The sequence below is a fragment of the Charadrius vociferus genome, unplaced genomic scaffold (genome assembly GCF_000708025.1).
Source record: "Charadrius vociferus isolate BGI_N301 unplaced genomic scaffold, ASM70802v2 scaffold59, whole genome shotgun sequence".
NCBI lineage: Eukaryota > Metazoa > Chordata > Aves > Charadriiformes > Charadriidae > Charadrius > Charadrius vociferus.
In genome coordinates this window covers 2382655-2406511 of record NW_009661371.1, presented here as the reverse complement: position 1 = coordinate 2406511, position 23857 = coordinate 2382655, and the positions used below count along the sequence as shown (strand labels likewise).

General features: G+C 40.3%; 1 protein-coding gene across 1 annotated transcript in view; it reads left to right on the top strand.

Moving 5' to 3' along the window:
* Window positions 1-23857, top strand: part of DCHS2 (dachsous cadherin-related 2) — an 80162-nt gene that overhangs the window by 9783 nt on the left and 46522 nt on the right. The window contains exons 4-6 of the mRNA XM_009893767.1: window positions 2636-2867; window positions 19576-19812; window positions 23467-23855. Of these exons, the coding sequence (XP_009892069.1) occupies window positions 2636-2867; window positions 19576-19812; window positions 23467-23855 (858 nt within the window). The remainder of the gene's footprint in view (window positions 1-2635; window positions 2868-19575; window positions 19813-23466; window positions 23856-23857) is intronic.

Genomic DNA, 23857 nt, shown 5'->3' with positions numbered 1-23857 from the left:
ATAATGAAACTTGGAAGAAGCAGTTAAACACAAGTTCTCATGAATTTTTGCAGCTTGGTTTCATGTTGTTCCAAACTTTGCCTCTTTTTAGATGCTTTTTATTCTTGACCTCGCTTCTTTCTTGGCCCTCTTCCCTTAAAAATGTTTCCAACTCCTGTTCTAAAGTACCTGAAAACTGTGGAGCCACAGAGCATCATCATGACAGTGGGCTTGGACAAAGTGCATAGGGCTCCCCTTTTAGCTCCTGTGCAGGGATTTCCTTCCTGCGGAAATCAAGGTGTTGGAGAAAGGGGCTCACCCTGAAGTGGGGTTGGGGTGTTGGCAGTGAGCCCACTAGTTCTCCACACCTCTATTTCCCCATATCAGCACAGGGTTTCACGACTGTCTCTGCAGTTTGAGGCTGGTGCTGGTCCCCAGGCCCGTGTCCTAGCTGCCAGCTGCCTCTGTGGCAGCATGAGCCCTGGAAGCATGCCATTCCTTATTTTCTTTGGAAGAACACCCAGGCATGCCAGGAGGATGTGGGCCAGATTTCCTAGTCTGTGGGTGAAACATAGACACGTGATGCACAAGATCATCTCAATTTTCCACACACTTGAGCTTTCATGGGAATGTCATTGCCACCCAACAGTGTTAATATTACTGCATGGATGAAAAAAATCCAAACCAGAACAAAGCAAAAATCCCTGTTGAAATGTGCAGGAGAATGCAGATAGTATTTTTTCCCAAAAGTCAGACCCTGGGGATGTGATAAGCAAACCTTCACAAATAGTTTTGGGGGAGATTGTTAGGCTGCAGGGCAAATCTAAAGGAGTAGTATGCAGTCAGAATCATTGGATAGTTTCGTGAAGGTCATGTTTAAAAATAATTGACATGAACAATTAGGTTGCAGAAATGTGCAACCTAGTAATCTTTTCTATTTTTTTTATATCGTAGCTACTGTGACTGCAGAATTAAGTTTGGACTTGCTCAGCATAGCTTGTCATGTGTCAGCAGTTTTGGTAACTGACGAATTGGTACAAGCACAGCATTCTCAGTGTGACTTTGAAGAGTGCGGGATTCTTCCTCAGTCTGTATCTTACTGTACTGTGTGCAGCACGTGCAGGCTATACATACATGTGCTGCTTTGTGCCTCAGTTGTACACATCAGTGTCCCAGCATTTACCGTTAGCCGTGCCACAAGTGGAACTGCTTTCTTCTAAAAATGTCTGTAGTTGTTATGGTTGTAAAATAACCTTGGAAACATGAACCCCTCCAAACTGATGAAGGGAGTCCACTGGAGGCACAAGGTAGTGCCTCTGAGAAGTAAATTGCCATTTGTTTCACTTAGGGCCCTATGGGGTCTACACTTTAGCACCCACAAGTTGTCTTTTTTCTAGATTGTCACAAAATTCAGTGCTTTGCTGTGGAAAATCATGATTTTGCTGTTGCATGGTTTGATAAGCCAGCTTGCAGTTGCTCCTCACTTCTGTGGTTTCACTGCAGAGCAAGGCTAAACATGGTCCGGTGGCTGCCTGCCTGGCTCTTGGTGGGCACCTGTAGCTGGAGCTTCAGCCGTGTGGAGAGCAGCACAGCGGCTGGGCTGGGGTAGCAAAGAAACACCAAACTTTGGCTGGTGCCAAAGCTGTGACCAAGGCCTGGCTCTTTGCCAAAGCTGTGACCAAGGCCTGGCTCTTTTCCCAGCTCTTTCTGTAGAGAAAACAAGAGCAGGGAAGTTGAGCCAGGCCCCCTAGGAAGCGTGGTGAGACCTCTTTGCAAAATCACAAACGTGCTGGAAATAATTTTATGTAATCAGTTATGAATTTTACACCAACAAATTGTTTCAATTGTGCTTTAGTTGAATTTGGTATTGTTCTGTCTCTGTGTACACAAAGTGAAGGTGTGAGTATGTAGACAAGCACATGTGCCTGCATACACAGAGAGATATATACACATACACACACACTTGTATATACATAAATATGTATATATCTATAGACACACACACACACACACTGCATGAGCAGAACTGCTTCAACCTGCCAGGGAGGTAAATTGAGGATAGGTGTTGCAGGCAGCAGCCTGACAGGTCAGATTTTGGCTGTCCTGTATTGCTCTGCTCTCACTCCGTGTTCCTAAACAATAGTTGAAAAGGCGTCACATTCACTGTTACGATGGTCATGCTTTTAAATCTGAAAGACTCATAGAAAGAAGTTATTCCTTCTTTACTGGAGCACCACAGTCACATGAGGGGTATGTATTACTGGGGCAGAAAGCCCCAGCTTTCATCTGTAGTGGTGCATAGATGATTACAGTAAAAATAAGTAAGGTTAGACTAGCAAGGATTTGACATGTGTGTTGCTAGTTAGTATTAACAAAAATAACTTCGTGTTCAGGCCTCACTGTTGTAAGAAGCTAAACTTCTTTGTGTACTTTCTCAGCTCATTGGAGTTGTTCTGAACATGCAACTTGCCTAAATGCAGTATTTTGGGATATTACAGATGCTATGAGTTGTTTTTATCAGACATTTTTGTTGCTCAATATTGTTGCAGTGTGTTCCGTTTCCTAATGATGGGCTGAAGCCTGATGTGCATCACGCTATTGTGTACACTTTTAAAATTGACCTTGTGGGGTTTTTTTTGTCTTATTTATCCAACAGGGTGGGCTGAGTGCCCAAGCTTTTGTTCGCATCGAGATAGAAGATATTAACGATAATCAACCTGTTTTTGAACAAGCTGTCTATGTGACGAGCATCAGCAGTCACACACAGCCAGGAACAGAGATCATCAATGTTGTTGCCACAGACAGAGATTCGGGAATATATGGCGTTGTCACATATGAACTGGTCCCAGGAGAATTTTCTTCTTTTTTCACAGTGGATACATCCACAGGTACTGTATGAGTCTCTGATTCAGAAAGGCTGTCGTTACACAACATGTATCTTTTCCTTGATGATGCTTTATTTATTTGGAGTCATATCACATAGTTGAAATTTAGATTCTGCTGGAAAATGATTCTAGAGGAAGATGGAGGATTTAGGTTTAACATGAAGCCTTTGCATTCACTGGAATTAAAAGGAGAATGGAAACATAGTACATGCCAGTACAATACAGGACAAGCAGTATGCCGCTTATCCACTATTGTCAGCCATAAATCTATTCATCATTGTAAGAAATAATCAAAACATTATTTTTTGCAATAATATCTGAATTTCTGAAATGTTTAGGTCTTACTCTGGGGGAGCAATAAAAGACCATTCAAGGACCCTTGTCCTTTCATTTCATCTCTTTGTTTCTGTCCTAATCTTCTTTCCCCACACTGTGCTAGAATAAGTCCCCATTCTGCTCAGTCTTAAAATATCCAGCTGCCTCCCTGTTTGATTCAGTGATTAGCTTTGTAAGTGTCTTCTGCCTTTTGCTTCCTGATGTGATTCTGTCCTCCTGGTTTCTGGAGGGAGTTTCAATGAAGGGTGACGATGAGAGCAAGAAAACAATGATGGCAAAAGGAAATCTGGGTAAATTTTTTTGAAGACGTTAAATTTCACAGATTGAATTACTCTCCCCATGGCCACAAAGCAGCCCCTATAGTCTGCTTTTTAACTTAAAAATAGTTATCAATGTCAGCTGGAAAGAACATGAGCAGTGTATCTACAAATGTCCGTGGTGTCTTTCAGGGAGTGGTTAACTAAACTGCAGCTACCATTGTACTTGAGGGCCAACCATTGCATGTGAATGTATCCTGATGAACGGTGTTGCTTTGTGATGGTCATGGCACAGGGGATTATTTTATGTTTTAAGAATTTATGGGGCTGTTGTATGTGTGTATATATTAGCTGTTTGACATATAAAATGTTGCAAGCCTCTATTCTTTCAAAATGGTGCCTATTTTCACTTTCTTACAAGGTCCCCAAAATACTGATGAACAGAAGAAACTAATCTTCTTAGGAAGTCGGTCTGCTTATCTTGGCTATTTCAGAATTTATTTAACTGTGGACTTTTAACTGCCTGTCAAATCAGATTCTCTGGAGCATAACTGATGCCAAAAATATATAGGTCAGTCAATAACTAGGGAGCTGTATCTCCACAGGCATTTAACTGGTCATTTTAAAGCTGCCCCAGCAGGCTTGTCAGAGAGAGCCCCTGTGGGTCATGCTAGCAACGCTGGCTTTGCAGCAGTCCTCTCATTTGAAAGGCGTCTTCGTCAGATTGTGACCTTTTGGTCTTTTTTTCCAGTTTTGGCGCTTTGTATAGGAAAAATGTCATGCTTAATCATGGAGACTATATAAGTTTGTAAGTTACTACTATCTTGTGAATCTACCATGGTATTTTATCAAAGGCAGACCAAATTCAGGGTGAAGTTGCTTGAGGTCATTATTACTGACATTTCGTGATGAGAAGAGCATTTAGGTCAGAGACACTATTCCCAGCATTATAGTGCTTGGAATCTGATTGCACTTAATCACATCTCCTGGGTAATTCATGAGGTCTGACTGTGTCTAATTTTAACTTATTAATATTAACGGTGCGTGTTGGGTTTTTTCCTGAAGAATACTCTTTTTCCTTTTATATTCTTCCACGTCTGCCTACAATAGCGCTTATGTTCAGTCACTGGCAAGCAGAATGATTTTTGAATTCTTGGCAAAAAATAAACATTATAAACAAAATAAACATTAAAGTTGCCAACTTTTCACATAGAAGTTTTGCTATCTTTGCGGGTTAAATAGCTGCGAAAGCTGTTCAGTATTCAGAGGAAGAAGCTCTTTGTCCTCCTTGTTAGGACAGTGACATTTTCACATTTTTGTCGTGCTAAAGCTGTCTTTGTAAGCTCTTATACCTGGCCTAATTTAGATGTGTCTCTCTGAAGGTTATGTGACGGACTTCATCTAGTTATGTGGGCTGCATTTTGTGAACAGAGGGCAATGGACAAGTATGACAAGAAATAGTAATTCTTCAGGAAGCAGATCTCCAAACCCATAAGCCAATCAAGTTCATACTACAATTTTGGTCTTTGGTTTTCTGATCTTGTGGATATTCAGTCTGTTACTGATGTGTTCTGCAGTTTTTCCAGTTTGCAGTATGGCATATTCTGTTTTATCAGCTCTTTTCACTATTAGACGACCTAAAAGGAAGCACAGTGATGGTGGTGGTTTCTTCCATGAATTTGCCTTCCTGATAAGTTTTATTTTTTTAGATGATTAATTTTTCTCACTGACAGAGCATTTATAAATGAGGAATGAAAATCAGTGCATTAGTCTTTTTTACTTATGTTTATTATAGCCCTTAGTATTATATGTAGAAGTGGACACAAATATTTTCAGTATTATGAGATTTAAATTAATTAGCAGCTGTTTTTCACATTCCACTACAACACACTAAAATCATATGCAAGATGACACTGTTCTCCATGGCATATGTAATTTCTGTTTTATGGTATCTAGATTGTGGACTTGAACATTTATCTCACTGTAGTTTTCTTCGGGGGTGTTTTCGGAGTGTTGAATACTCACTATTCAACAGTGTTGAATACTTAGAATACTCACTAGAAGTTCACTTTTTTCCATCATTCACTTTTTTATTTTTAAAAGAGAAATGGATAAAATAATAAAACAAAAACTAACCCAAATTCTTCACTGCTATGGCTTGCGTCTGGCTATTGCTTTGTTAAAGCAATTGTATGGATGTATCAAGAAAGCTTTTAGCTTTGCATAGTGAGCTGTGTTCACGATACAGGATTTCATACCAGCTGGTCAGCCACTGACTGTATAGAATATATCAACGGTGCTTTTGATGTGTAGATATTATGAGGTTGAGCCACATCCAAGCTCCTTGAAGAGGCTCCATCTTTTATTTCAAGCACTGTGACATGTGGATGTCGTATATAGATAAGTTCAATGGGAGTGGGAAGGAAGAGCCTTTCATTGAGCAGATATTCTATTAAAAGTTTTTTGAATTCTAAGCAAGTCTGTGCTAGTGGTATTCTTTTGCTCTTTTAGCTTTTAGATACTATATTGTTTGTGATATGCTCTTATACTCATAAACAACATTTATTGCATTTCCCTTTGAGAAAAAAATTGAAATGAAGTATTTTTCATTTGATTGATGATAGACTGTCCACAAGAAAAACCACTGTAAGAACTGTGTAACTAGAAAAATGTATGGATAGGGAACTGTAAACCAGTTCGTGACTTTTGCTATCATTTGTTTCTAGTGTTGGTGTAAACAACATCTTGGCTTCATTATGTCTCCTTTTGTAGATATCTGATCTATGAACAGCACTTGTGAATTGATTAGAACAGAGCAAGTTGAAGAGCTCTTCTGGCTAAGAAACTGTTTGAGATATGTTTGTGTATTTTCCCATCGTTACCTAACAAGCTATCGGAAAGACAGTATATTTATAGTTATAGCTGAGCAGGAGGTAATTAAAAATGTAAGTCACAGGATACAATCACAAGTGTGGCAGAAAACCTATGCAGTGCTTAAAGTTAAGACTTTGGGATTAACAACTGAATTTCTGAACTTTCATTATGGTACAAGCATCAATATTTTTCTTTCACTCAAGGGCATATGATTCATTTTTCTATTGATCTTAGCGATACCCTTCTTGAGAGCTGGATAAAAAGATGTTATCATCTTATTGTAGCCCTGGTTCAAGAAAGCTGTTTCAAATCACCAAAATTAATAATAGTCTTTGAAAATTATTTTGCGTCAGTGTGACTTCATCCTGTCAGTCTTCAGGTAAATGATCTGTTCATATTCTTAGAACAACTCCCCTACCTAGTCACTGTGTACAGAGAAAACTCTTATGAAGGCTAAGTAAAAGGCAGCAGCCATTGATTTATGTTTATTTGAAGGTATTAGTGATTTAAACCTGGTATGAAAAGGATGTGGAGAAAGTAGCATTCACACAGTGTACATTACAGCAGTATAAGCATTTAACTTAGCTTCTCTGTTTCTTTCGACTATGTAAGATATTTAGGCTTGTGTTTCTGTGAATCCTACCTAAATTAGATGCCTAAAAGAGAGGCTATGACCTTCCTTCTTTGTATTCTACTGAGAATGTTTCTCTGAGTGGTGGATTGATCCTGGCTGGACGCCAGGTGCCCACCAAAGCTGCTCTATCACTTCTCTCCTCAGCTGGACAGGGGAGAGAAAATATAACGAAAGGCTCGTGAGTCGAGACGAGGAAGAGATCACTCAGCAATTACCATCATGGGCAAAACAGACTCTACTTGGGGAAATTAATTTAGTTTGTTGCCAATCAAATCAGAGTAGGGTAATGAGAAATAAACCCAAATGTTAAAACACTTTCCCCCCACCCCTCCCATCTTCCCGGGCACAACTTCATTCCCAAATTCTCTACCTCCTCCCCCTGAGCAGCACAGGGGGATGGGCAGTGGGGGTTGTGGTCAGTTCATCACGCATTTTCTCTGCTGCTCCTTCCTCCTTGGGGGGAGGACTCCTCACACTCTTCCTCTGCTCCAGCACAAGGTCCCTCCCATGGGAGACAGTCCTCCACAAACTTCTCCAATATAAGTCCTTCCCATGGGCTGCAGTTCTTCACAAACTGCTCCAGGGTGGGTCCTTTTCCACAGGGTGCAGTCCTTCAGGAACAGACTGCTCCAGCATGGGTCACAAGTCCTGCCAGCAAACCTGCTCCAGTGTGGGCTCCTCTCTCCACAGGGTCACAGGTCCTGCCAGGAGCCTGCTCCAGTGTGGGCTTCCCACAAGGTCACAGCCTCCTTTGGGTATCCACCTGCTCCGTTGTGGGATCCTCCCATGGGCTGCAGGTGGATAGCTGCTCTACCATGGACCTCCATGGGCTGCAGGGCGACAGCCTGCCTCACCATGGGCTTCACCAGGGGCTGCAGGGGAATCTCTGCTCCTGTACCTGTAGCATGTCCTCCGTCTCATTCTTCACTGACCTTGGTGTCTGCAGAGCTGTTTCTCTCATATATTCTCACTCTTCTCTCCAGCTGCAATTGCTGTTGCAGAGTTTTTTTCCCCCCTTGTTAAATATGTTCTCACCGACGTGCTACAGTGAGGAATTCAGAGATCTTTCCATTGAATTGAAGATACTTGGATCAACCTTTTGTTATATCTTCAGTTACTTATTTACCCCCCAAAAAACATACGGAGTACAACAGACGAGCCTTGTTACAAGAGCTGGTCAGTAGTTTAGCATTAATTTTTTTTTTTTCAGCACAAAAGTACAGCTTCTTCAAAATGAGCATTCTTTTGAGGAAAATTTGACTTGCTAAAAGAGTATTCTTTTCCTTTAAGACGCATTCTGATTTCTTTTTAACCAAGTAGCATAGGCATCATGTGACTAATGTCCTGTAAGAGATGTAGAGCGGTCTAGGAGCTTAGTCCATTGGTGAATAAAAGGAGGAATACACCTGAAGGACAAGCAAATTTAAGAATATAAGAATTCTTAACTTAATCAGCCGAAAGGCAGATTTAAATCCAGCATCTTATCTCTTTAGCAGTGCCTGGTAATGGATACAAAAGAGGAGTTAAGTGTAGAGCTTGTGCAGAACAGTCCCTCCACTGATAAATTTTTCTTATTTTGGCAGTGTGCGTTTTAGTGTTGTATTACTTCAATTACTGTACTATGACACCATATGTAAATGCGATTTAATGTTAAGCTGACTTAAAATAAACTTTTTGATTTGGTTCAGAGCACCAGAATAGATTCATCCCAGTTAAGGATGTTGACAAGTTTTGTTTTATTGAAGAAAATTGAAATGTTGCTGTTTAACAGTCACATTTTAGGAGATTTTCATTTTGTGAAAAAGTTTGCTTTATTTTTATTACAATACAGGTTAAAAACAAAAGTTGAAATACCAAAATTTCTTTTTGGGGGAAAAAAAATAATCCAAACTTTGCTTAACTCCATGTATTATACAATGTTTAATATATAGCAGATTGTAATATGCATCAAAGTGAAATGGGGATGCATCCTTTTTAAAGAAAACAAGGCCATTTTTATGATGATTAATGATGTTTTTGTATAGTATTGTAGGAAAAAATAGTTTATTTTTAAACTACTTTTGGCATTTTCATACAGCATGTAGTACATTTGCTAAACATATGAAGAGGTTCACATAAATAACATTTAAAATTAGGAGTGTTTTATTTTGGAACATTTTGAGGCCACTTTTTTTTTTAAACTGCAGTTTCTGCAATTACTGTTTTTCTGATCTTTCATATGAAATTGATAGCATATTCAGAATGCTGCAAATCAGATGAGTCTGTCTGAGACATTAGTTTAGCTTACTAAGTTTTCACTGAGTAATTTGGGGACATTTACCTTCACTGAGACAGATCTCTAATTAGAAATCTAACATAAAGAATACAGGAAACAGTATATTCTCCTTGAAGCACACAAAATTTGCTTTAATAAGTGTGAGAGTGCATATTTTGGCCCTGCAAGCAAGCTGTGCATCGGAACAGCATGAAAAAATATCCATAGTGCCAGCTCTTAATGTATGCATCTCTTTTTTTTTTTTTTTCTTTTATGAATAAACTCCAATAGAATCGACCATCTACAAAGAGAAAAATTCCTACAAGCTATGTGCCAAAACCTCAACCATGCAATAGTGGAGTGACATGTGTACTTGAGTTCATTGTGCATGATACAATGCAAAGTATTTACAAAAATACTCTAGCCTACCCCCTTTTCTTGTAGCTAAGTCAATGTCAAATCTCAGAAACAGAAGTACCCACCATATGAGACAAAGATTGAACTGCCACGTCATTGCACAGATGATGTGGACTGATAACAAGAAAAACGGAGAAAAGGAAAAAAATAGGCTCAAACCTCCCATTTTGGAGGACAGGAATAATGAGAGATTCGTACAGTAATGTTCAGACAATCAACACTTTTCTTCACTAGAGACTGTATGGGTCTGAAGTACAGATACACTTAATGTACTTCATGTTCTCAGTTAACCTAAAGAAAAGAAGAAAGCGGCAGGTCACACAAAGAGAGCAGATAACCTTGGCAGAATGCCTTCATGCTGTTGGACTGTTAAAAGGAACATAGCAGGGGAGTGTATGTAGTAGAAAATCAGTTCATGAGGATCTGGAATGTTTCGTAATGCTCTTAATTATAAGAACAGCAAATACCCCTTATTGGGCTTGTATTAGGCTTAATTCTGTATCTGTGCTGGAAACGTGCATCTTTTAGTACAGGGTCTTCAAAGAAATACTATCTCTGGTTACCATGGCAGTCGAGTGTTGTTACCAGGTTGTGCATTGATCTATTTTTGGATTTGCAGGCTGGCATTTTGATTGAAAAGGTCCTTGATTAAAAAGATGTTTTTGGAAACTTTGACAAGCTAAGCAAGCAGAGGTGACCTGGTGGGATGGTGCGGCAGTGCTGGAGCTATGTAGATTGTGCAGGAAAAGCTCTGCCTTTGTCTTTGAAAATACAGCAGTTGACCAGGCCAGAGTCCTGACCACTTATTGGCGTATACTTTGAATTTTATTAAATTTTATTAATTTTTTTTAAAGTTTTTTTTAAAGCTCATGTTTTATGTGGAAGTGTTCTCTTTGTGTGCAATCAGATAACAAACATACTCCAAGTTACTGTTATGTCAGATTAAAGGAAACAAAACAAGGCAAAACCAGAGGAAATCTCCCTTCAACAGCAAATTATGTCTCTTCAGTTAAATGCTGCTTTACTGACAAATTAGCATTTTGAGTTGGTTTTATTTCTGTTAAGAGAATAATTTAAACATGTAATAGTTCAATATAGAGAAAGCTACATCAAAGTAGTACTTGTTTTTTCTGTATTAAGTTTAGTTTTGATGTCTTATAGTGAGTCATTAAACCTTTGTTGTACTGACATTAGCAGTGTACTAAGAAAAAAAAACCAAACAAACCCAAACCCCAGTCCTGTCCTGTGAGGTTTATAGTAGGTTGAAAGAGTGGGACAGCAATGGATTAGCATGACAATCCATCAGTTCAGTCACTCCAGGTTTCTTTTCTTATGTACTGTAGAAGATGAGAATTTTTGAGCAGCTGAATGTTATATTTGGCAGTATTCTGAAGAATATATGGCAAATATAAATCTATTGACATTTTGAGGGATTTTTATGTTGAAATTTAAAATGGAAGGAAGAAGGTCAAGCAAAATGTTTCATTTGACTTGGACGCTGGAAATAAAGCAATAGATTCACAAAGTAAGTGAGGAACTGAAATCCTTAACAGTTTAGCAATTGCTGTGGTCACCAGACAGACCTAGTTTAGTTCTTCCTTTGCTCTGAGCAACATTGGATCTATTTGCCTTCTGGTGGTGGTGTAATCACCGGATTAGAGTGGGAGTTTTAGGATGTTTTTTTTTTTTTTTTACCCTATTAATATTTTCTTAAGCATTTTGGGCAAAGTGGAGCAGCTTCCATGTTCGTGTTCAGAACAGCTGCGTGTTCTGGGGACTTCATAGCTAAAGCACTGCTTTCTTGCTAAATGGGGAGCATGGGGCTATTCTGCTACCAGTGGCTTTTTCGGAGTGCTACTGCTTGCCTTGTAGCTAGCTGGTGGGGGCATGTTCAGCTTGCTTTGCTCTCTCTTTGTTGTGAGCTTGTTCAGGGAAACACTCATTTTAGAATCAATGTAGGGGTTTGGAAAGCTCTGAATGGGTCTCATCCATCTACTGTTTAAGACCTTTTTTTGATGGGCTCTTAGTGTTGCATACTTTTTCCATAGGGATTCATTATCCCTCATGAAAGCAATAGGCAACCAAATTTTTAAATACAATAGTATTAATTGGTGGAACCATTGCTCTAAAAATTTTGCTTTCTTTAAACTCTCAGCTTTTCAAAATAATTTTAAAAAAGCATTACCAATTTGATTTATCTGTCTGCAATTTTTCATGTGATTCATGAGTGTTCTTTTAGTGTTGTCCAGCACCTGAGAACATTTACAGAAGATGCCTTATAAATAAGATTTTCCTCTACAAAATAAACAACCATCATGCTAACTTGTTATGTAGTAAACTTTGAACCATGCATAGAAAACACTACTGAAATATAAATATTGCCTGTAATTTAAATTGTAAATAAAAAAAAATAATTTAGAGAATTTAAAATTCTGGTGGTGTTCAGATAGAAATAGGCTAAACACCTTATCCAAAAAGCTGGTAATGCAAATGTAAGTACCACTTTTTTAAGTCCAGTCCTCTAGCTCATTTCTTCTGAATATGAGCCAGCAGTGTGCCCAGCTAGCCAAGGCGGCCAACAGCTTCCTGGCCTGTATCAGGAATAGTGTGGCCAGCAGGACTAGGGAACTGATTGTCCCACTGTACTCAGCACTGGTGGGGCCGCACCTTGAATACTGGGTTCAATTCTGGGCCCCTCACTACAAGAAAGACATTGAGGTGGTACACCATGTCCAGAGAAGGGCAGCAAAGCTGGTGAGGGGTCTGGAGCGCAAGTCTGGTGAGGAGCGGCTGAGGGAAATGGGGTTCTTTAATGTGGAGAAAAGGAGGCTGAGGGGAGACCTTATTGCTCTCTACAGCTACCTGAAAGGAGGTTGTAGTGAGGTGGGGGTTGGTCTCTTCTCCCAAGTAACAGGCAATAGGACAAGAGGAAATGGCCTCAAGTAGCACTAGGGGAGGTTTAGGATGGATATTCAGAAAAATTTCTTCACAGAAAGGGTCATCAAACATTGGAACAGGCTGCCCAGGGAAGTGGTGGAGTCACCCCCCCTGGAGGTATTTAAAAGACATGTAGGCGTGGCATTAGGGACATGGTTTAGTAGTGGTTTTGGCGGCATTAGATTAATGGTTGGACTTGATGATCTTAATGGTCCCTTTCAGCCTAGATGATTCTATGATTCAGGTTGCAGAACTGCATTTAACCTATTCACAGTTAGATGGCAGATGGGAAGGCTGAAAGAGACCAGCTTTACGGGTTCCTTTACCTGTCCCTAGAGCACTAGGAGGCATGTGACCTCCTAAACTAGTGGACTGTACTCTCTAGGGACAAAAAAAATTGTGTCCCAAATAGTGCATTGCTAGGCTTTGTCTGAAAAGCCTTTGTGTAATAGAAAACTGAGCCTAGATGGTACAAAAACATTCTAATATTCTCTTGCCTGACATTAGAGCTGATGCTCAGGTGGATATTCTGCTTGTGAGTAATGGAACTGCCTTAATTACTAATTAATATTTTGTGTGTTGATTAATACTTCTTAGTTCACTAAAATTGTCTGTAACCTGTAGTATTTAAAATAGTAGTGTTGTGCTTTTGGGAGAATCGCAGTGTTAAAGCTGTATATTACCTTATAGATTCAGGTTCTTTATGTTGCAGATTACACATCCTGGTTGGATTTGAATGAAGTGTTCTGGAGTAGACTTTCATGTGCTAAGCAAAGTCTTGTGATTAAACATAGTGTGTTTGAACAGTAGTGGTTGTAAACACTAAGATTGTATTTATATTTCCTTTTTTAAGAAGGAAACTATGAGTTTAGCACAAGAATCTGCTAGAGAGGGACACTGTTGAAAGCATTCGGCAGTGCAGGGGTATGAGGCTTCTGTGAAGTACAAATGGAGATAGGAGTTTGATACAAGTTAAATCAGTTATTTACTATGAAAACATTGAAATAACGAATACTTTCAAACTTGCAGTAGTCCTCTTGCGCACTGAAACTCAAAACAGTGTTTGTGCCATCAAGATTAAGCTTTTTAAAGCTTTTTCCTATAAGCTGAAGCTACATGTATGACAGTAGGCAAACTGTAAATAACAATGTAATTCCTCATTAATTCTTTCCTTTCCACTGACAGTTGTTAAACCAACTCTTCAAACAGTGCATTTTGCAGAGTGTTGTTATGGTTACCATCAAGAATGCAGCTTCAATAAAAAAGGTGCATTTTAAATACAGGTTAATAGCTAAACCTGGAACCTAAATGCAATACCAAGATTAGAAGATGGGCAACGATTCAGATAAAGTTAAATAGAAATGTCAGAAACACAGAAAACCAGAAACACTTACCACCCTTCCCTAGAACAATGCTGGTTTTAATGTTAATGCAAAGTCTACACCTCCTAACTGCATTCACCTCTTGGGGAGTCACCCTGCCTGTGTTCATCCTGAACATTTTTCTGATGCATAAAAAGCAAAGTTGTACATGCATCTCCGCACTGAGAAGCTGGTGTGCTAGGTTGGGTGAGACATGCTCTGAGCAGGTCAGTGGGTCAGCGCTGACCTACACAGTATTAAACAGCAGGTCCAGTGGCCTGCTTTAAAGGTGAATCAAGGTAATGAACTATACGTACCTTTTTGCCATCTGCTTGCTGTCTGAGCTGTGTGTCAGGTCATGCCAGCTCACTCATCCTAGGATATTTGCTGAAGAAATACTGCCATCATTTAAAGTTGGTAGGGCATTCAGATTCATGGTCTTAGAGAACACTATTGGTAGCTGTTGATTTCATGCCTCTTGCTGTGTTCTAAAGTTGCTGTTTTGTTTCGTGAACAATGAGAAAATATTGGAAGCTATTTAAATGAGTATGCATTTCTATGCAATCCAGATATTGTTATTGAAGTTAGTGTGTCCTGATTTATATCTTTGCCTCTGCAGTGCTTTGCTAATGGAAAATGTTTTGTTTATCTACAAATGGCTATACATGTTGGGCTGTTTTTTGTTTTCCTTATCTGAGGCCCCTGTGGAAAACCAGATAGATTTTCAAAGTGGTCAGCTAAAGGGATAACCAGTAGTATTTCTGCCATACAAAACGTGCTTTTGATGAATGAACCTACTTTGGTCATCTCTGCTGTTGTAATGTTAGGACTGAACACAGGATCATGAAGAAGATCATAAATACATTTTAAAGGAATCATTATCTCCAGGACCCTGTCTACTGCTTTAACTCTTGAGAAACAGCACTTAGCAGCTAACCCACCTGTGGAGCAGGGTGCATCTCCAGAAAAATAAGAAAAAAATCCCATGAGAAATTTTGTCATTTTCAGAGGATGGTGGGTGCTGCAGAGTCCTATCTTTCACTAATGCTTTTGCATGTCCTGGGTGAACATTAGCTTCATTTTAACTTTTGTAGTTGATAGGCACAAAGTGGAGAGCAGGAACTTCTTGGAAATTAGTGCCCTAGCACGTACAGTAAGTGAGGAAGGATGGAGCAGGTTAAAAAGCTGACAGTCATGGTTTCACCTTTCACTAATACTAGCCCTCACAGTACACTGAATCCCTGAAACTGTTATGACAATTTATGCTAGCCGGTAAGCATAGATTGTTCTGCAGCAAAATACCTGTAACTCTCAATGTAGCTGTACTGAGCTAACCTGCGCTGGCGCAGAGCTGTTCCCAAACTCAAGCCTGTAGTGGCAGTTGCTATCATGCGACCAGCATTGCAAAGCCTGTCTAAAATGTGTATGCAAATCATGATAGGCTGTCTCTGGGTCATGTTTTTGATTTATAAACGTTAGAATCTGCAGTCAGCTACACCCATACAGATTTAGTCAAGAAAATGAGATTCCAAGGTGTAAGTAAGGCTGGATGTTAATGCTTCCTCTGGTCTGTAATTATACGATTGTTCACCTGTGAAGCAGAATTGGCTCCGGCTCTCTCTTGTGCAGAATGAGGAATTACCAGAGGTAAAATCTTCAAAGCACTGCACTAATATAAACAATAAATTTAAAAAATGGGAATTAAATGTTATTAAAGGCAGCAGATAAGACTGTCCATATATATGCGGAGCCAAGCTATAAGACAGACAGTGGCATTTTTCATGCAGTGACTTCTTGAAGTGGAACTACACTTGTGTCTGTGTGGTCCCCTGCTGGAGTTTTGGTCTAAGTAACATGTTCCTCACAGAGCAGCTGTCTCATTATTCCCTTTCCATCATTAGCGTCTCTAGAAACTCTTTTTCATAATGGAAAAATATATTCCGGACCACAGCAACCTAGTTGTCTTTTAAGTTCTCTGAAGCCACAAATTGCAAGCTGCAAGTGACTGTGGTAATAACAATAGCAAGCCGCTGTCTTGTCTTGATTACAGAATGGGAAAGAAAGGAAAACTATAACTCATCTTCAGCCTGTTATTTAGCGAGGCATACCTTTGAGTGTCGCACACTGAATATATCACTTACACAGCTAGTTCCTGCTGTGTGCTTCTTGCAGTTAGCCCTGTGTTTCTGCCTTTGCGATGTAGTACCACGGGATCTCCTGCACTGTACTTCAGCAGATCAAATACAGCCAGCCTGCTGTGAGGTGTGCTGGCAGCTACTTTTGACCCAAGTGGTCATGACTGTCCATTTTAGTCACAGTCTGGTGTTTTTACGTAACCGTATAGAAAGTAGGATCCCAGACGCTGCTTACTTCTACAGCTTCTTTCCCATCATATGATGCCATAATACAGCCTAACATGGCATGTTCCCCTATGTATGGTAGAGCTGTCGCAAATGTCTGTATAGATTATATATCAGCAGATGCAAAGCTAATGCCCAGTCCTACAAATGCTTAAAGAAACAGAATGTATATAATTAAAAGTCAAACTGAGTTATAAAATTTCCTGCATATTACAGTTCTGAGGTTGGAAGGAACCATATGGAAGACACATACTTTTACTTGGAATCTGCCAGTGTTCTTAGGGCATCCCTGGTCCTGCAAGAGAGGAATGAGTTGGCAAGATGTACTTGCCTATTCCCTTCCCTCCCTGGGATACAGCAAAAGAATGAAGAGAGAAAGCAAAATCTTGTATCCATTTTCTTTTCTGTCTGCTTTCTGTAGGTGAACTGACATGGACTGTGCTGTAATCTGTCTAGGTCAACAGAGAAGGAATTTTAGTTCTGAAATATTTCTGTTCCACCAGGTCTTCAGAGTTCCTGGAGCACTGTTTGCTCCACCCTTGCTAAGGGATGCTCTGAAGTCATTAGTTATTGCATTGAGAGTAAGAATTTCAGTGTGATGCTTTTCTGTAGAAGTTTTCCCACTCTTCACATACATCTTTAAGTATCCAAAATGGGAATGAGATATTTTTGGCTTTGTCAATAGGAAAATACCCAATTGGTCAAGTTAGTAAAATACAGTCCATTTGATTGGTTTCATTTAATTTGACAGCAACAGTGTTTAAAATCCATGTTTATACATTTAACCTCTGGAAAAAATGGTTTGAGCCACTTTTCCTTCGAGCTACAGTTGCTCAGATTACCTCAGGAAATGCCAAAAGTTTATGTCCTTGGAAGACTGCTTTGTTGAGCTGTCTAAGTAATCGTAAAACTCAATCATCAGAAGACAAAAAAGAAAAAAAAGGCCAAAATAAGGTTGATTCTTGGAAGTACATCATTTATTGGCATAGGAGTTGGATCAGCAATGAATTTTGAATCCATCTGTATCTCCGTTGTGTTTTTAGTGTGGTTTGTCACACTGCAATAAGTGTCCTTTGTTGTTAGTGGAAAGCATTCTTCCTTGATCTAAAAGACCCTTTGAATGCATTTTAAGCATGTCAGGACACAGTTTGTTATTATAATGTCCTGGCAGTATAATTGGAAAGTATACCACATACACATTTGAATATTTATAAGGATTTTATGTATTTTCCATTATTCTGCTTAAAAATGCATTGAAGCAAATTAGTGTTGTGACTTCACACTGAATTTTGAGAAGATTTATTGTAGCTGAATCATGCACTGATTCTCCTAGGGCACTTTGAGTTAAATCTAATTTTTACCCTGTCTGACAAATTGGACCACTAAATGTCCGACTTGAATGCCAAACATCATCCCTACTAAACCTGTCTTGAGAGCCAGGAAATCGGAAAGGTAGCTCGAAGTTTAAAGGATTTGTTTTACTGAGCTGCTAGAGGTTTTGTGTCTTCACTAGCTTCTCCAAAAAAGCATAAATGATTTCTTAAAAATACTGTTGGTATGTAGAAAGTTGTCCCTATTAGTTGAATCATTTGAGTTCACTGCAACCTTACTACTTAGCTCACTGCAATTTTAGCATTTAGTGTATATTTAGTTAAACTGAGTCATTGTTAAGAAGAATTTTCTTGCATTTGGTCACCTCTCATCTTCATTTTCATGTTGAAAAACTTACTTTGCAAATAATTCTGTGTTGCAAAATCTGTGACCACCAAAGGGTCTTAGAATACTGATGGATTTTTTGTCATCTCAGGATAAGTGAAAGTGTTCTTCCTCCTGCTCAATGATAGAGAGTGCTGGAAAGGATAAGGCAAACCAGTATTAACACTCTCTAGGATGTAATTACATTTCCTTATTCCATCTTTTACCTGGCTGAAAGCACCTGGTCTTTGACTGTGCCTCAGGTTACAATTTATGTATAAAATTTTTGAAGTAACAAACATATCATGATCTAGTGTTTACCCGTAAATTTTTAAGTATTAATGTTCACTTCATCTAGACCAGATATTTCAGAGTGCTCTGAGGGCTAATGATTTATTTTGGGGCTTATATCTTAACTTATAAATCCTTAATTTGCTTGCGAAGGACAATAAATTACTGTCTCTCACAGAACAATTAAGAATTATCAGTTTTGGATAGTTGTTGAGGACCGTTATGAATATCCCATAGAGAGCTATGGTTTGGATTTAATTCTCATTGCTGAGACTGAAGTCTTCACTCAGACAAAGCTTTCTTTGAAGTTCATACAAGCTTTTACTGTAGTAGAAGATGGGACAGGATTCCTGCCATGTTCATTCTTTCTACCCATACTACCATCTTAGGTAATAATAGTTAGATGTGGGTTTCTGTAGTTATATAGAGAGTATTTGAAAATTGGGCATAATTATCTGATATTACTAAAGACTTATTTTAGCAGTCTGAAGAGAATGTATTTGGAGACAGCTGGTCTCATTCATCAGAGTTAAAGGATGAAAATGTATGGATGTGCCTTCCTCAAGATAAAAAGTGCTGTATTTCTGGACACAGCATTGCATTTTCTTTTCAAAGAATTACTTATTTCCTATAGTTTATATAAAATGTAATTGATAGCAGCCTGCAAATTCAAACAGACCTTAGAATTCACTACTAAAGGGTATTTTACTAGAAATTTGTGATCAGACAGGAGGTGATTGCTTCCCAGATACTTTCCACAGAGCCCGCTGCTCCTAAGATTTGTATTTTGGGGCTTTAACCCCCTTTGTGTCTGTTTTATTTGGGGAGTTATTTGAGCAGAATGTCTCCGCAGCCTGTTTGAAATAGAGATAACTTTACTGTTTGCAAAGACAAATTAGTCTTTTGTAACAATAAAGTATTTTTTTTCCCCTAATGCACTTAGAGATTCCTATAGACTAGTACTGGTAAAATTGCGGGTTTCCTAACATTGCTGAAAACTCAGAATGACCCTGCTGACTCAATTAAGTTGTTAAAGATTTAGCTGAATCTGTTTCTAAAATCAGAATTATGGACGCTGTGTTTTGACACAGAACTTGCTGTGTGTCAGTGGTTTTGTGCATAGTAAAGACCATATAATTTGAAAAAACTTGGTTCTCAAAAAAGAATTGGGAGTGCTGTTTTTTGTCCACACTGTGTGGCCTTCTCTTAGAGTAGTGCTACGTGTTTTGTACTATTTTGACAGTCTGCTGAATTTTAACTTGCTTCATTGCTCTTTTATTTCTGTGTACTTTCAGGAATTATTTACCTGATCTCAGCTCTTGACCACCTGGTGCATTCTTCACTCTTCTTGACTGTTTCTGCGCGGGACGGGGGTGGGCTTCCCTCTGCCATCAATGCAGCCGTCACAGTAAACATCCTTCAGACTGCTTTGGCCCCTGCCATATTTGAGAGATCCCGCTATACTTTTTCTGTTCCCGAAGATGCACCTGAAGACAGCCCAATTGGCACCGTAAAGGCCAGAGAGCCTCCAAGTAAGTTGCATGCTCAGTTAGAGATTACATTGCATTTTTGTTGTGACCATTAACTGGAAATATCTGCAGATTTATTTTTTTTTTTTAAATGAACTTTCATATTATTCATTCAGTCTGTTGAGCATTAAATAGTATTTACTGTTGGTATTTACAGCAACTGGTGTAATCACTGCTGTATCAGGGTGCTCTTCAGAACAGATGCAGATCCGTGGTACTCTACTTGGTGGTCCATGGGGATTAGCCACTGCCTTCGTTTTCTTCCAGATGGATTTCCATAATTGTAAATGGGGAGATGGGAAGCATGTTGTGAAAGTGTAAGGAAGGGTCTGTGTCATGGTGTGGCTTGTGTTAAAGCATTAGCCGTGCAAAAAAAAAATCTCAGGGCAATACTCATGATCAGAGAATATTCAGAAGGCTCAGAGAATCTATATGAAGGGCTGCTGCAAAAACAGCCCCACCAAAGCAAAGCAAAAACCCAACAAAAAAATCCCCCCCAAAACCCAAAGAAACAAAGCCCCTCCCACGTTTTCTCAAATTAAGTGTTGAAGTCAAGATGAATGTTTATGGGACCTTCTGAAAATAGATTTAATCCATTTGGTTTTGTTATAAGTTTTAGAGGGAAATGGGTTAGCTCCTGCCAGTCTGTAGTCATAAAAGACCCTGTGCTAAGAGCCATATATCATAGAATCATAGAATGGTTTAGGTTGGAAAGGACCTTGAAGATCATTGAGTTCCAACCTCCCTGCCGTAGGCAGGGACACCTCCCACTAGACCAGGTTGCCCAAGGCCACATCCAGCCTGGCCTTGAACACCTCCAGGGATGGGGCCTCAACAACTTCTCTGGGCAACCTGGGCCAGTGCCTTACCACCCTTAGAGTGAAAAACTTCTTCCTAATGTTTAATCTAAACCTGCCCTCTTCCAGTTTACAGCCATCCCCCCTTGTCCTATCACTACATGCCCTAGTAAAAAGTCCTTCCCCAGCTCTCCTGTAGGCCCTTTTTAGGTACTGGAAGGCCGCAATAAGATCTCCCCAGAGTCTTCTCTTCTCCAGGCTGAACAGCCACAACTCTTTCAGCCTCTCCTCATAGGAGAGGTGCTCCAGCCCTCCAATCATCCTCGTGGCTCTCCTCTGGACACACTCCCGCAGGTCCATGTCCTTCTTATGTTGGGGACTCCAGAGCTGGATGCAGTATTCCAGGGGGGGTCTCATGAGAGTGGAGTAGGGGGGCAGAATCACCTCCTTTGACCTGCTGGCTACGCTTCTTTTGATGCAGCCCAGGCTGTGGTTGGCCTTCTGGGCTGCAATTGCACATTGCTGGCTCATGTTGAGCTTCTTGTCGATCAGCACACCCAGGTCCTTCTCCTCAGGGCTGCTTTCCAGCCATTCCCCGCCGAGCCTGTGTTTGTGCTTGGGATTGCCGCGACCCAGATGTAGGACCTTGCACTTGGCCTTGTTGAACTGCATGAGGTTGGCTTGAGCCCAGCTCTCCAACCTGTCCACGTTCCTCTGGATGGCATCCCTCCCCTCCAGTGTGTCTGCCTCACCAAACAGCTTGGTATCGTTGGCAAACTTGCTGAGGGTGCACTCGACCCCCCTGTCCATGTCTGCGACAAAGATGTTGAATGGTACAGGTCCCAGTACTGACCCCTGAGGAACGCCACTCGTCACTGGTCTCCACTTGGACATCGAGCCATTGATCGCAACTCTTTGAGTGCAACCGTCTAGCCAGTTCTATATCCATTGAATGGTCCATTTGTTGAATCCATGTCTCCCAATTTAGAGACCGGGGTATTGTGTGGGACAGTGTCAAATGCTTTGCACAAGTCCAGGTAGATGACATCAGTTGCTCTTCGCTGCCGCTGTAACTCCTTTGAAGAAGGCCACCAAATTTGTCAGGCATGACTTGCCCTCGGTGAAGCCATGCTGGCTGTCACCAATCACCTCCTTGTTTCCTATGTGCCTCAGCAGAGTTTCCAGGAGGATCTGCTCCATGATCTTGCCAGGCACAGAGGTGAGACTGACTGGTCTGTACTTCCCTGGGTCTTCTTTATTTCCCTTTTTGAAAATAGGGTTTATGTTTCCCCTTTTCCAGTCAACAGGAATCTCACCACAGTGCCACGACTTCTCAAATATGATGGCTAGTGGCTTAGTGACTTCATCTGCCAGTTCCCTCAGGACGCGTGGATGTATCTTACAGGTTCCATGGACTTGTGCACCTACAGGTTCCTCAGGTGGTCTTGCACTTGATCTTCAACTACAGTGGGTGGTTCTTCATTTTCCCAATCCTTGCCTTTGCATTCTGCATCATGGGCAATGTGGCTGCAGTCCTTGCCAGTGAAGACTGAGGCAAGAAAGTCATTGTGTACCTCAGCTCTGTCTCTGTCCTGGGTAACCAGTTCTTGTGTTTCCTTCCGGAGAGGGCCCACATTTTCCCTAGTCTTTCTTTTCTCACTGACAGTTAAAGAAGGATTTTTTGTTTGTCTTAATGTCCCTGGCCAGATTTAGTTCTATCTGGGCTTTAGCTTGTCTAACCTGATCCCTGGCTGCTTGAATGATTCCTCCGTATTCCTCTCAGGCTACCCACCCCTGTTTCCACTCCCTATAAGCCTCCTTTTTCCTTTTGATCATGTCCAGGAGCTCCTTGTTCATCCATGCAGGCCTCCTGGCTTTTCTGCCTGCCTTCCTCTTTGTAGGGATGCATTCCTCCTGAGCTTGGAGGAGGTGATCCTTGAATATTAACCAACTGTCTTGGGCCCTTCTTCCCTCCAGCGCTTCATCCCATGGCTCCATACCAAGCAGATTCTTCAAGAGGCCAAAGTCAGCTTTCCCACAGTCTAGGGTGGTCAGCTTGCTGTGCACCTTCCTCACTGCCTCAAGGATCTTGAACTCGACCATTTCATGGTCACTACAGCCCAGGCTACCCTTGAGTTTGACAATGTCTACCAGCCCCGTATTTGGTTCCTATGTAGAGCCATGGGAACCATGAGTCAATGTACCAGCTTGATGATGGATCTGTACACCTGAGGTGGTAGAGGCAGAGCTTTTATATAAGTTTGATTAGTCAGCTCCTCACATTTTCTCCTTCTTAGAAGGGCAGTGCATTTACCACTGTCTTCAGGATGAGGTAGCACCTGCGGATCGGCCTTGGTAATAAGCCTGAACCTTTAGATAGCTTTTACTTTAGGTAGCATCTGATGTATAAGGGTTATAGCAATGGTCATCTGTGAACAGTAAGTTCAGAAAAATGCAGTTCTTCCAGACAATTCTTTCCTTAGTATATTGAATGCCTGTGTATAGTGAAATTACTCCCATAAGACTAATTTGTAGGAGTGGTTTTTTTTCTATATTTTAGATCAGGGCAAAACGAAAGACTATTATAATATTTTCTCTATAGATTTTTATCATACCAGTGAGATGAAAATCAAATGGTGCACAAGTGGGCAAACTGTATATAGTCATATTTTACTGAAGGGCTCCAGGGACAGGAAAAAGGAAGCATAAAAAGCCCAAGAAAGTCAAACATCTCTGTAGCTTGCATATATTCAGCTCAATCTAACAGCATGCATTCTTCACAGATGTTCTTACCAACCTTCATATTATCATTTTTGTATTTTTTTTTAACTTTTTTTCTTTTTGTTATTTCCATTTCTAGATTCTTTAGAAGTGGTTTCTTACAGAATTTCCTCCGGTGATCCACATGGAAGATTCTCTATTGACCCCCAGTTTGGTATCATCCGCACTAAAAAACAGCTTGATCATGAAATGCAGTCTGTTGTGGTGCTCACTGTTCAGTCACAACTGGGTAACTCCCCTGTCTACAGTAGCACCCAGGTCAACATATCTGTGATGGATATTAATGATAACCCTCCAGTATTTCTTACCCAATCAGATAAGGTAACTATTTCACATACCCAGCCTCCTGGCACTGCTGTCTACATTGCTCATGCAGAAGACAAAGACAGTGGCCTAAATGGGGCAATCAAATATAGTATTGTAAGCAAGCAGTCAAATGCATTTAGCATTGATCCAAGCCTTGGAGTGGT